Here is a 14,352-nt window from a genome sequence, read left to right as displayed (position 1 = left end):
AGTGTTGCAAAACGATGTGGTCATTGGAGAAAAGGGCAAGAGGTTCAGTACATCAAATTTATACCATGGCTTGGTTAAGAACCCCGTGTCCTAGTTGAACACTGGCATCTTCTCTCGTGGAACATTAACTAATCCCTTCCATGACATCATCACATCATCATTACCCTCCCTGTAGTCTACTTATCTATAAATGCCACAGACAAACTAAAAAGATATGAATAGTCATCTTCTGTCATAGTCTCAATTCTGTAATGTGACTTGATTAGCAGAAAGTTAGCTGAGAAAACATTTCTGTATCTGTGGATTTTTGGGCTTTGCATTAAATTTTGTGCTGCTCTACAATGTAATTTTTTTGAGAAGCTTTGCTAAAGACTAAGGGCTGTCTGTTTGAAACCTGACCTCACTGCAAGACCTTTTCAAGAATCCAGCTGGAGGTTTGTGAGTGGATTGGGTGAATGTACTGTCTCAGTGGTACAGGTGATGCCCTCATTTCTTTCATTCTTTTTCTGGTACTCTGCAGGCCATCCTTCTAGGAGATATTTCAAGGTATCTTTTTTTTTTCTTCTATACATACTGTAAAATGAATTCTGGCTATTTTCTGCAGTGTCAGATTTCAATCTTTTTTTGTCCTAAAAGTTTTTCTTTTCTTAAAAAAGATCTTTAACAGATCTAGTAACTAAGTAATGAAAACTGAATGTCACAGCAAAGTCAGATCATAACAATGTGACAGGATATATTGGCTCTTCAGGAGAAAATTACTGTCATTCTTTTTATCTCATGGAGTTTAAAAATAAGACATCTCACAAGTATAGTATACACAAGGGATTAGTTTGGTTTTGCAGACTGCCTCTGTTTATTCCTTGATTTTATTTCATTTACTGTAGGTGCTATTTTGGCAGGCTTCATAATTCAGTTTTGCTTCTTCCAAGCTGGAAAGGACCAGAATGACTCCTGTCATTCCAGTGACACAGAGGAATTTAGATATACATTATATTCAGGGAGTTTTGCTTTCATTTTAATCTGTTCATAGTTAATAACCCGTTTGATTTTTTTAGATCTTTGTGTAAGAATTAATTGAAAAATTCTCATTTTTAACTCTTAGACAAACTTTTGCAATGTACAAATACCGTCTTGCGACTCACCCTCTTTAAAAAATGGTGTATTTGATTGTGGTGGGAGTACCAAAGTAGTTCTTTTTATTTCATAATGCTTGTTTCAGAATATTTTAATTTTGTGTAAATACCTTAGAGCGTAGGAAGAGCACCAAAATGAATAGAGGTTGATTCAATACACATGACTGGGGGTGGGCGGAGGGCAGGGAGCTCAATGCTACAAATACTAGTCATATGTTCTACAAACTCTCAGGGACTCAGGCTTTTTTCAAAGGAATAAATAAAGACCACTGGTTAAGCACAGGGATGATTTAATGATGATTGAATTCAGTGAGTTTTGAAGGCTTTAGTTTCTAAAGAAATATTTGGCAAAAATGTGCTTATGTTTTTATACATGCTGTCCTATAGTATAAACCATATCCTGGTGGTTTACTCTTAAAAGGTGAGAATTTTCTGAGAAAGTTTCTCAAATGATTTTCCATTTTTGTAGTTGTTGGCACCTAATCACTCCTGCTGCCTTTGATGAGTAATGTGACAAGCACGGGTGGTGGATGGCAGGTTGTATTTTGTTTGAGTGTCATCTCTGCTGGTGGCAAGGGCTACCAAAATGAATTGTTATGGCTTGAAATCTTGCAGGTCCTTTGGTGGAAGAATTTTATGTGCATACTTGCACCCTTGGGTTTTCCTTTTGACTTTTACATATGAAGGTTCATTCTCATGTCTCTTAAGTTGATGGGTTTTTTACTTTGCTGTGAGATTTGGGGTTTCCTGTCTAGATGGACAGGTATTTGTTAGCAGCCAGATTGCTGTTAGATCACTAGGTAATTTTGTGTGTTGTGCCCTGTTGATAACTGATCAAGGACAGTTTCCTCTTTAACTTCAAAATTGAGCTCCAAAAGAATATTACGTCATAGAAGAGCAAAATCACTGTTGTTTGGACTAATGGCCTAAATTAAGCAGTATTTCAGTTCAGAGTTTCAAATACAGTAAGCACAGAGTTGAGTAGCTGAATTGCTGCCCAGCTTCTTAATGGATTTATAGCATTTGTAGGAGTGAGCAGTTTGAGTGGCTTCTGAGTATTACGTTTTGGTTTTGAGTGAACCAAACCACTAACAAGATAAGACTTCTAGTTTGACCATTGTATGCATTTGGGAACATCATGGCTCTGGTGGAAGTTTTGTTTTATCCCTAGCAAGCAAGTCTGTTTCTGCAGCTGTTGTCCCAGCCTGAACTCATGACCTGGGCTCCACTGGCTTTGAGGAGGCTGCAGGGGAAGACTGTGTGTGCACTTTAATGTATTTTAGTGAGCAGTATGCTTTACTGATCTCCACCCCCAAACATTTCCTCACATTTGAGATTATATGGATTGTTGGGTCTACAGTATCCATTATGTGAGGATGAAATAAGGTTTTCCTTTTGTAGCATGTGGGTATAGATGGTGGTATAGATGACAACAAATATATTGTCACTTTCAACTTGCAAAATTCTGGGGTCTGACATGTGTTAGTGTGAGCATTTGAAATAAAACAGTGTCTGTCCTTCAGGGTAGTTCCAGTCTAGCTATGTTCTTTAGGCTAAGCTTTACATTCATATATAGTAGATCTGTAAGTGTTTTGAGGTTTTTTTCCCAAGTCCTGTATGTCAAGTTTTCTGCTGTTAGAATTGGTGGCTTAACCTCTGATTCTTTCTTCAGCTTATTAGATTTCAGTAATCTTATTTGTTCTAACACTTAAATTCTCCTGTTAATATACTGGTTTTGTTAACAAGAGGAATGTCAATTTATATTTTGATGTTGTAGATAATGGAAACTTATTATGTTTTCCAGTAATAGCTGGTTTTCGAGGAGCAGTGCCACATGGCCTATCGCTGGAGATTGGAGACACCGTTCAAATATTAGAGAAATGTGATGGTGAGTTGACAGGTTGGAATTCTCACGCTAATGAAGTCTCATATACTGTTGATTTGAGTCCTATTACTATTCGTGTATTTTCTTAAATTAACACATTTTTGAAGTTGATAATATAACACATTCTGTCCTTGTCATTTTTTCTCACAGTTCCAATGAGCTCTATTCCCTATAATAATTCATTTGCAGTTCATTCTTTCTATTTAATCTCTCTGGTTAATAAACATTCATAGAGGATAACTGTTAAAACAGCAAGGAGTTCTCATTGTGATTCTTCTTCTCACTTGGTATTCCCAAGGGAAGCCTGGCTGCCATCAAGACCCTTTCAAATGCACTCACTGTCATAAGTTTAACTCTTAAAGCAATGCAGACATTCTCTTCTGCCTCCATTCTGAGTTAGAGAATACTCATACGATTTTAGCAAATGCCCATTAATAGTGTAAGAGAAAGTTTCATTCTTTCCATAATCTGCCTCCTTAATATGTTACCTGAGACTTGTCTGTCGATGTGATTTTTTTTTTTTGATTGTTTGGGATTGTGTAGGTAGTTTTTTGGTTTGGATCGGGATTATATACTGTTAAGTCTATAAGAAATTATATCAAGAAATATTATTGTATTACATACTATATTAAGAAATTTTCTTACAGAAGGCATGGGATCTATTCTTTTTGAATTGGATAAATCATGAATTTTCTAATGTCGTCCATAGATTCGGAACATGAAGTCCAAAAGTTATTTGTAACTGTGATTAGGAAGCCATTTCACTTTTGTCTAGTGTGGTGTTTGGTGCAAAATATAACTGGGTTGTATTGTTAGAAACGTTTGGGTATAGAGGGTTGAAGTGTTATTCCTGAAATTGTGTGTTGTAAGTAATCTGAATATAAACTGATTTAAACAAAGTACTTTTTATGATACAGAAAGTCTTTTAAAAGAGTGCAATCTGACAGAACTGTGTAATTGTCATATCTGTCCAAAAGGGAAAGATGAAATCTGTTTTATGTATGGAAATGATTTGCATGCCTTAAAAAGCAAAATGTTCTTTCTTTACAGGATGGTACAGAGGATTTGCCTTAAAAAACCCCAATGTTAAGGTAAAGGTCAATTGTTCTTTTGCATTCTTTGACAAAAACATGTATTTATTTCTTAGAAGTTTATAGTCTTCATGTAAGTAAGTGATATTTGCTCCTAAAAGAAAATTAGAGCTTACTGTTAAGTATATTATTGATACTGCTTTAATTAGATTTGGATAGGGATTACACTTCTGAAATGCTCCTATATATTAGGATGACACACTTTACAAATCTGAGGTTCTGGTCAATATTTGTTTATTTCTGATTTTTAGATTGTGAACTCAGAGGAAGATAAGTTGAAGGAGAAAGACTACTGAGAATATAAATTGTAAATAGTGTTGGAAAAGTTGGTTAGGCTGTGCCTATTTCTCTTGATAGGAATTAATTTAGAGCAGCCATTGGAGACAACTAGTTTATAGGACCCACATTCAAAGTATCAATTGAATAAAAAAATATGTGTTGTCATGTCAAATATATGATTCATTTTATTTGTCTTTGACGTATAGACCTTAATTTCCGTAGTAGTGTAACTGAACCATACTTCACTTTTTTTTTTCTCCATTCAGACATGAAGTTTTCTGAAATTCATATTTCAATGTTTGTTGATGTTGAATATGTTTAAAGTTTGCCTGTCTTATTTGTCTTTCTGTTTTCTTAATCTCTCTTGTGACTGTAAAGGCTTGGTTTTTTATATGGAAAGCCATTTCAAGATGTCTCTTTTTTTTCTCAACACAGTACTATTTAGTCTTGTTAAACTGTTGAAGAAAGATATTAAATCATCTGTTGCTCCTTTAACCTGCATTGTAAGCTTCACTCTTTTTCTCTCTACATTTCCAAGCCCCTTCAGATTCAGAAAAGTGCACATATACGTTAATTTCAAAAGTTTCTAGGGGCTCGTAAGTCATTGGACTTTTGTGCCTAGGCCTGCAGTCTCTGCTCACATAAATTTCCTTTGCTTTATATGGAAGGTCAATGTGAACAATAAATTTAGCCCCAGAGTTTAATCTGATGTTTACTACTTTGACCTCATTGATATATTTTGCAAATTGATTTATAAGACATGAACAGTTGGGATTTGTTATTGCATGTTCTGTGTCTTTCGTTGCAATTCTCACCACATGCTTGCTGTCAGTCTTGCTTTGTGGTCTGTCAAATGTGTTGATGGAAGTTATGAATAGGTTTTCTAAACATGATTTGATGTGTGAAGAAATGAGATATATATTTTGTGCTTTGCTAGTGTGAATCCAAACAGATTTCTCAAATGGATTTTTTGAAGGTAATCTCCCTGAAAGTAAAGTTATAAGAGAACCTTGTAACTCCACTTGTTATCAGCATTGCTCTGTCAAGATTCTTCCCTTGTTATTCTGTCAGCTTTGACGCCCAGAGAAATTATCTGTGGCAGCTAGTCTGCAGTAAGCATGCATATGCAGCCGTCCTGTTTTCTAGCACATTGTTACAAGTGCAAGGCTGTACATCTTACCATCCTTGAGATGAACTACTGAACATCCTCTTCTGAACTACTCTATATTAGAGGAGTAGGAACATATACAAGGACAGTTGCCTCTATGTATTAGGTACATTTTGTTGAAGGTCTAACGTTGATGTTAAAAGAAAATGGATCACCATCACCTCAGAGGAAAGCTATATGCAGCTGGGCTTATATAAAGAAAACCTATATGCACTTTCTCTCACTGCATTATGTAGCGAGTTGTAGCATATTGTATTCCCAGCCATAAGCTTGAGGCTTCATTTTGTTTATTGTTCTGATTTATGAAGGTTAGTGCTCTTTAAAGACTGTATTACTGTTGCAGCAATGCTCTCCATTCAAAAGAACAGTGGTGAGCCCTTAAATAACCAGAAAAGGACCACTCTGCTGAGGGTCTTTGTGGCATCTACTACACCTTTCCTATGCACTCTAGGGAATAGTAGCTACCAAATAAAACTTTATTTTTACTTTTTTAACTTATTTTTATTGAACATTATTAAGTTTATTCTTTTTTTTTATTTGAGAATTCCTATCTAAAACAGTAATTTTATGACACTGTTGGTAAGACATTACCCACCACAGTTGGTCTGTTTCTTGTCAAGATGGGAATAATTAATAAAAATATCTAAAATAAGTCAGCTCTCAAGCAATGTTCTACATGTTCTACCTGTGTTTATCCTCTAATTTTCTGAAGTATTGAAGGGATTTAAACTCTAGTCAATATGGCACTTTAGTTTCCATTAGTAATATACTAAATATATATTACATTCTTTTTTCCTGCATGTTTTTTGTTAATTATTGGGGGAACTTCTGATTCAAAATGCCTTTGCATTTTAAATGGCAGTCCACACTAATGTAAGGGATCTTTTTTTTTTTTTTTAAATCTAAACAATTCTTTTTTTCAGGGTATATTTCCATCCAACTACATTCACTTGAAGAATGCGTGTGTTAAGAACAAAGGGTATGTGAAATGTTCTGGATTCAAATATTTAAACATGGTTGGATAGTTGTTTTAAAAAATCATTTTCCTATCAGGTAAAGTTGTGATTTTGTTAGATATTATCTTCACCTTACTGCCATAGGACTGGAAATGGTTTTCCTTAGCTAACTTGATACTCCTGCATAGTCATAAAATGGGAGTGAAGTATTCCCAAAAGACAAAGAGTGCACTTTGAAATATCAGTCTGTATTGTCTATAGGAAAGAGGAAATCATTGCAAAATTCACTGCCAGTTAAGATGGTCTTGATAAAGGCATTATTGTCATTAGAATAACTCATTCTGTATAGAAACTGTCTGTTAATGTACTGTTTAAGATTAGTTGTTTTCTTTGAAGACAGCAGCTGTACTGCGGCAGACAGCTGGCATTTTACAAAAAAAGAGGTGAAATAATGTATCAGTTCAATGGCAAAAGATTTCAATAAAACTTAAAATTAATACAGGTATTTTTTAATTTTTTCTTCAGGTGATGAAGAGGCAATATTTCTTTTTTATATGACAGCTTTCCATTTTTAGAAGAGTTAATAAATGCCAGAAAAATCAGTTTTAATTAATTTTCAAATTGTGTTTTGTAACTCAAATCTTCTGATTTCAAGAAATGGTGATTTTCATTTTTTAGGTATAATACCTTGAGTATCACTTCAATGGTTTTTTTCAGTTATTGATCATAGTTCAACACAGTATGTTCCAAAGTTTTACTTAATTTCAGAGCATTTATATGGTATCATTATTTAGATGTTAGAGAATATTTATTTAGTTATTAGAGAACTGATGTAGCAGTTTGAAACCTGTTTAGCCAAAGACATTTCTCATCATTATAGATAACATCATTATAAGTGACCTTTATTTTGGGAACATGAATGAGGGGGTAGGACATCCATCATTCATGATGGACAAAAATAATCATGAAGACTATAATCATTTAAAAAAAATAAGTCTCATTCCCACAGACAAAAATGTCTCCACATCATCGTTAAATGCTCTGTTTGCTATGGAGTTCAAGCCACATGAGGTTTGTCATATCCTATTGTCCTTTCTCCTTTAAAAGTGGTTGTAGATATAACTGGAGATTCCATGGAGTAAAATAGTTGAAAGCTATCACAATTAAAAAAAAAAGCTTAATGTTGTAATAATTTTTGTTATCAGACAGCATAACAGTACTTGCAGGGAGGTCAATCTCTGTTGCCTCAGTTTTCTTCATTAGACTGTTTCCCGTTCAGGCCGTGTTCCCCACAGCACATAATGGGCAGGGGCTGTTACATTATGTTAATTTGATAAGACAGAAATGATATCATGAGAAAAGTAAGCCAGGCATGAATCAAGCCTTTGAAATATACTGTGTGTGAGAACAAAGTGGTAGTGATGGTGGTGGGTAAAGCGATGGTGTGGTGGAGAGTTTGGTCTTGACCAAGCTAATCCAGCTTTTTCTTGGTCAGTATCAAATAGTCAAGAACTCACTCTGCCAGTTTTCTTTTGAGTTTTTATAGCCTGTTTCAGTTGAAGAAGTATCATTTTGTCCTCTTTCTATAAACAGAGATGTAACAAAGAGTGTCAACAATCACTGGTTTGTAGTCTTAAGTTAAAGTGGTGAGATCTCCCTGTAAACTGGGAATTACTCTGCTGTTGAAATACCTTTTGATAGACATATTTCATAGTTTAAAAAAAAAATCTCACCTTGGCTTCTCTAGGACCAAGAATTTCCATGAGGATTAAATTGTTTTCACCCAAGACTCTTCCATGGGGATTAAATTAAATATGCAAATGGGAATTATCGTGGGCTGAAGGAGCACCCATGTAGGTTGGTAGACATCACTGTGGCAGAAGGAAGTCTTTCTATTGGTAACTGTAATGGGATTTTTAATGCTTGTGTAATATTATGTGTTTTTCTGCATATTACAGACAATTTGAAATGGTTATTCCAACAGAAGATTCTGTTATTACAGAAATGACATCAACTTTAAGAGACTGGGGAACAATGTGGAAACAACTCTATGTGGCAAGTACCCTGAATAGTCTTGCTTTGATCCAATACCAACTCAAAAATCACACTGTAGTTTTGATGCACTACTTTAGTTTAAGTATATATTTTAGAAAAAAGTATTCTATTTGGGTTTGTTAACTGTTCTAATTATGGACTGAATACATCCTTTAGTTCCTTCTAATCATTGACTGTTACTGCCACTAAGCTTCAGCAACTTAATGATCTTGTCCAGCTTCATGGTGTAGCTTTTAGATCTAAGGATTCCTTTGGCTGTTAAGTTGAAGTGTTGGGAACAAGTGTAACAATATTGGTAAATTAAAATAGAGTATATTATTGAAAATCTCTCAGTTGATTTGATGTATATTATTTTTTCATATCTTTTTATTTCACAAATGCTGAGATGTGTCCATGTTATTTGACTAAGATGTCTCGTATATGACAGCATGTGCACATGTAGAATGTAATCAAAACCTGTTCACTTGCATCTATGAAGTCTCCAACTCCTTATTGTAACTCATTGTTGAGTTGATAATTATGACTTAAATTGTGAGATTAGCTGCCTTCTGCTGATACAGAGGCTGCTTTTGCTCCATAAAAAATGGAAATGTGTGGTGCCAATAGACCTTCTACAAATCAGGATGGTACAGAAGTAGCCAGTCTACTGCCTTTTTGAGATGATTGTATGGTTTGTGTTCAGAGAGGTGATTCAGAAACCTTGCAATTGGAGCAGTTGCTAGTTTCCTTACTGAAAGCTTTTATACAGGAACCTACAAAATCAGGTAGTTCTTTCTGTTGTATTATAAGTAACAGAGTATCATTTTTAACTTAACAGTGAAATTGGAATTAATTAGTATGAACCGTTTCTTGAGAAACGAGAAACTTATTTCTTCAAAGCTGGTTTGAAATGTTTTCTTGAATGTCTGAAGCATATCTGACTGCTTTGTGAATATTAGCAAGTAAAATGGCTTCAACTGGAACTAAAGAAGCAAAAATATAATCCCTTAGTTGTAGGTACCTAAATCTCTACAGCAAGCACAGTTGTTTGCAGATGTATTCAGCACTGTGAAATATATAGAATCTCAGAACCATTTTGGATGGAAAAGGCCTTTAAGATCATCAAGTCCAACAACTAACCTCACACTGCCAAGCAACTCATAAACTGTAATGCTTTGGAAAAGAAAGAATATCTGAAAAAGTTATTTTGATCTTAATAGTGTTGTTAGACATGAATAATTTACTTCAGTAGAGCTCACAATCAGACACTAAAAACAAAGATTTGCCTAAATTAATGGGTTTTGTTTTGGTTTTTTCCTAAATGTAGAAATTAAATCTTTGTATGTTAATGTCTAATGGAAAACTATGAAAACATACCATTAACCTAATTCTCTATAATATTTCTTTAAAGCATTTTTTGCCTCTTACTCCTAATTTAAGGACTAATTGTATTTTCTTTTACTTAGAGATCATATATTTCTGTTTTTGCTGAAGCTATTTCTTTATGGGCAACTGTTTTTTTCATTGCTGTTGTTATTGCAGGTTCAAAGTACACTGTCTTTGTTTTTTCCAGACAGAAAGCCAAGACAAATAATATTTTATTTTATGAAGCTTATGAAGTGAATGAATGTGAAATAAAAAGAGCGGATTTATCAAACAGCAGTTTATCAGACACCTTGGACTATGAAAGTTATTGGCAGAGAGTAACAGTGAATTTTAGGCTTTCACAGCAATTGTGCAGCAGAAATAGCTCAACTTTCTCTTCATGCAGTTTTGTTCATTGGAGGAAAGAAAAGGGAAATAGGCTTAGGATTTAGGGTTTTTTGCCAAGAATTAGCAGTAAAAGCTGAATATGAAATTTTTTTTCAACTTTGTATGATGCATCACTTAAATGGAGGTTGCAGTAATTGCCTCGAGGTAAAGCTTCTCAAAAACAATATATCAAGTAAACTGACCTAGAGTTAGTGAAAAAAGAGTTAAAAGAACTTCTGTTTGGATGAAACTTACGGCAAATTATTTATGTCCTTAACTAATATCTAATTAGAGTGGAAGGATGTGGTTTAAAAGCAATCATAGTCACGTAATTTCTTCTACTTCCCTGTTAGACGAAGAACAACTGTCTGGACAGGATTGTGTCTACATTTATTTATGGTTATTATATTATTTATTTATGGTTAGACAGTAGTTGGTGCAGGTACATCCATGCAAGAAAATGTTACGAGAACATTAACACTAGGTGGGTCAGAGTTTGAATGCTAGGAGCTATTTCCTTTTCATGTCTTTATGAGTTCAAATAATCTTGAATTACATGATCACATACTCAGATTGGATGAGATACCAGCACAGAATGAACATACTCTTGGAACAAAACAGTGCTGTGGCATAAAACTTTCTTTTGGTTGAATTTTTGACATATCTATCACATAAATTAGACTGTGTTAACATGAGTCATAAGGAGTTGGAGTGAAATTTTGGAGTGAGTTGTGCAAAGCCAAGGTCTGTGGCAGTCTGAAATTATTTTACATGCACTCATACACACACAGGTGCAGGTAAAATGGTCACAGTACAATGGGGAGAAAAGTAGTGTATTAAGGAAACAGTTTTCTTAATTTCCCTACCATATCCATATTTATTAGAATTGTCAGCTTATACAGGTGATGTAGAGCCAATTATATTTTTATCTCACAGAGGAATGAGGGGGATCTCTTTCACCGACTGTGGCACATAATGAATGAAATCTTAGACCTGCGAAGGCAGGTCCTTGTTGGCCATCTCACCCATGATCGAATGAAGGATGTCAAACGACACATCACTGCTCGTCTGGATTGGGGCAATGAGTGAGTAAATATAATAATACATGAAATAGTATAATCTAACTGCAATGCCACAGCTCTAGGCTCACTGTAGAATGTTTAATAAGAAACAAATTTCTGATAGGTGTTACATTTTTTTAAATGGACTTTCTCCTTTGTGGATTTTCTGTCCTCTGTGTTTTAATAGTGAAAACTGACTTGCCATTTTATTTTGCTTTTTTTCTCTCAGTTCATTTTACATAACAGTGCTACTATCTACAAGAGAAATGCGTTTGAATATCTTTTACATTGTGATCTGTCCTGATTCCTATGAGATGCATAGCTATGTTGTCTTAAACAAAACTACTGGTTGACATTGCTTCCTTTTTGACTTGTATCACACGATTGAGTTCCTACTTAGGCATCTCTGATATAGATATTGCTACTATGCTTTGCATTCTTCTCATATCTAAAGAAGAGATAACACAAATTATATGATCTTAATCTAAAAAGAAAAAGGTTAAAATACCTTTTAGCATGTGTGTACTGCTTCCAAAGTCTTTTCTTTAGCCTGTATTTATTCAGTTAAACTCTGTCTAAATGCAGCATTATTCAATAGTGAAATTAATTTCAGGAGTTTCTGCAGTTACTGCTATCTGCAAGTCTAAATACTTAACATAGTGGAAGAACTGTGGTTTAACCATGTATGATTAATTATCTGCTTAGAGGTTTTTTTGCTAACTGAATGGAAATGTGTTGGTTTTTAAAGTGGCCAGTTCCCAGTCTTTAAAAACATAGTTTAAGAAAACTTTTTAATCTTTCTGGGTTTTTTTCAGAATTCAACATGACTGCCCCATACATGTTTTGAACCTTTATTCCTTGCTACTGTGCTGAAAATATGTTTTATTCCTGTTGATTCAAGTTAATTTCATTATTTTGGGTGAGCAATGAAGGAGGATGGAGAAATACAGCTGAGTAGTTTTGATGCTATCCAGTCTAAATAAAAAATAAGACAGTGTTTTGGGATTTGATGGATTTTCTTTTTTTCTTCTTTTCCACTGTTGTCACTCAAATTGACAATATTAGTGTGATTCACGTTTTACAATGTCCACAACAGTACAAAGAGCAGTATCCATTGTACATTGTCCACAGTGTGAAACAGATCTAAAACTTGTGGAAAAAAATGTATTCTATTAATGTTACAAAGTGATGAAATGGGAGGAATCGTCTGTGAATAGTCAATACAGCTAAAATACATTAAACCAAAACTACCTCCAAAGTAACAACATGTACAACAATTGTTGGAATGTTTCTCTTAAATGTAAATAGAAGCAATGAGTTAATTTGTTTCCTTTGTATGTAGAAACTACTTGCTGTTATTCTATTTTTCATACAGACAACTGGGACTTGACTTAGTTCCCAGAAAAGAATATGCTATGGTGGATCCTGAAGAAATCAGCATTACAGAGCTCTACAAACTGGTGTGTGAATATAATTCTCGGTACTTTTGCTATAAAATTATTTACTGATGGCAGCTTTCTTCTGCTTAAGCAGAAGTTCTTTTGCTCAAATAAGCTTGCATTTCATAATGTAATGAGTTTTACTGGGAGGAAAGAAGTGTTCTTTTAAACAGTTATATCATTTTTGCACCTATATGAGATGCTTTGTTTTGATATCCAATTTGTGTATGCACACATGCTTAGTTTACGTTACATATTAAAAGTTGATATAATATCATATATCATTAAATATGTATCATTCTACATATCATATCATTATGATATAATGTTATATCATTAAAATAAATATATCATTTAAATACTATCTGTTAACATGAATTTAATCATCAACAGAAGCTTCGTCAGAGTTTCACCTGGCCTTGAGTCCTGTTGTATAAGATTTGTGGAAATATAATAGTAGGATTGTCACAATTAATCATATGGGGCTATTGGTCTATTCTAATATGTGAATGTAAATAGCAGACTGCACAGAAAAGCTCCCCTTTCAGTATAAAAGCCTATCTTGATTTAGTAAAACCAGCACTAAACTTTATTCTGATTTAATCTCCAGTGAAGTCATAAGAAAGTTTGCTAATTCATTTACATGGACTCTGTCTCATACTTAAGTATTGCTGCTGTTTCAGATGTTTTCTGAACCTTACTTGCTTAATCATAGAACAGTAGGGTTGGAAGGGACCTTTAGAGATCATCTAGTCCAACCCCTCTGCAGAAGCAGGTTCACCTACGTCAGGTGACTAAGTTTGTATTTAAACTATATTTTATTTTTGTTAACTTCTGCATTTAAATGCAGAGTAAACAAAAAATAATTGCTACAAAGCAAAAATAATTGCTACAATTTTCTGAGGAGCTGAAATTATAATATATTTCTGATAATTTTTAACTATTTACATTTTTAACTTGCAATATTAAGCCTAATAGTAATTTCTTCATGCTAGAATCATAGAATCATTTCAGCTGGAAGACACTTTTAAGATCATCAAGTCCCACCTTTATCCCAGCTCTATCAGCCACTAGACCATTTCCCTAAGTGCAATATCCAACTGTCTCAAACACTTCCAGGGATGGTGACGCTACCACCTCCCTTGGCAGCCTGTTCCAATGCCTGACAACCCTTTCAGGAAAGAAATTTCTCCTAATATCCAGTCTGAACCTCTCCTAGTGCAACTTGAGGCTGTTTCTTCTTATTCTATTGCTTGTTACTAGGGAGAACGAACAGGCCCCTTCCTCCCTACAGCTTCTTTTCAGATAGTTGTAGAGAGTGATAAGGTCTCCCCTGAACCTTCTCCAGGCTAAACAACCCCAGATCCCTCAGCTGTTCCTCGTAGGAGATGTGCTCCAAATGCTTTACTAGCTTGGTAGCCCATCTCTGTATCCTCTCCAGCACCTCAATGTCCTTCATGTAGAGAGGTACCCAAAACTGGACAAAGTATTCAAGCTGAGTACAGGGGAATGATCACCTCCGTACTCCTGCTGACAACACTGTTCCTGATCCAG

At 34.5% G+C, this 14,352-nt stretch overlaps 1 protein-coding gene across 2 annotated transcripts in view; it reads left to right on the top strand.

The window, feature by feature from the left end:
* DOCK4 (dedicator of cytokinesis 4) overlaps positions 1 to 14,352 on the top strand; it is a 242,306-nt gene that overhangs the window by 83,254 nt on the left and 144,700 nt on the right. For both annotated transcript variants that reach the window (XM_062017381.1, XM_062017372.1), the window contains exons 2-7: positions 2,938 to 3,021; positions 4,069 to 4,109; positions 6,480 to 6,535; positions 8,471 to 8,567; positions 11,235 to 11,383; positions 12,735 to 12,819. In XM_062017381.1, the coding sequence (XP_061873365.1) occupies positions 2,938 to 3,021; positions 4,069 to 4,109; positions 6,480 to 6,535; positions 8,471 to 8,567; positions 11,235 to 11,383; positions 12,735 to 12,819 (512 nt within the window). The remainder of the gene's footprint in view (positions 1 to 2,937; positions 3,022 to 4,068; positions 4,110 to 6,479; positions 6,536 to 8,470; positions 8,568 to 11,234; positions 11,384 to 12,734; positions 12,820 to 14,352) is intronic.

This window comes from Colius striatus, chromosome 1 (assembly GCF_028858725.1).
Source record: "Colius striatus isolate bColStr4 chromosome 1, bColStr4.1.hap1, whole genome shotgun sequence".
Taxonomy (NCBI): domain Eukaryota; kingdom Metazoa; phylum Chordata; class Aves; order Coliiformes; family Coliidae; genus Colius; species Colius striatus.
Note: the sequence above shows the minus strand (reverse complement) of the source record. Positions and strands in the feature narration are given on the sequence as shown.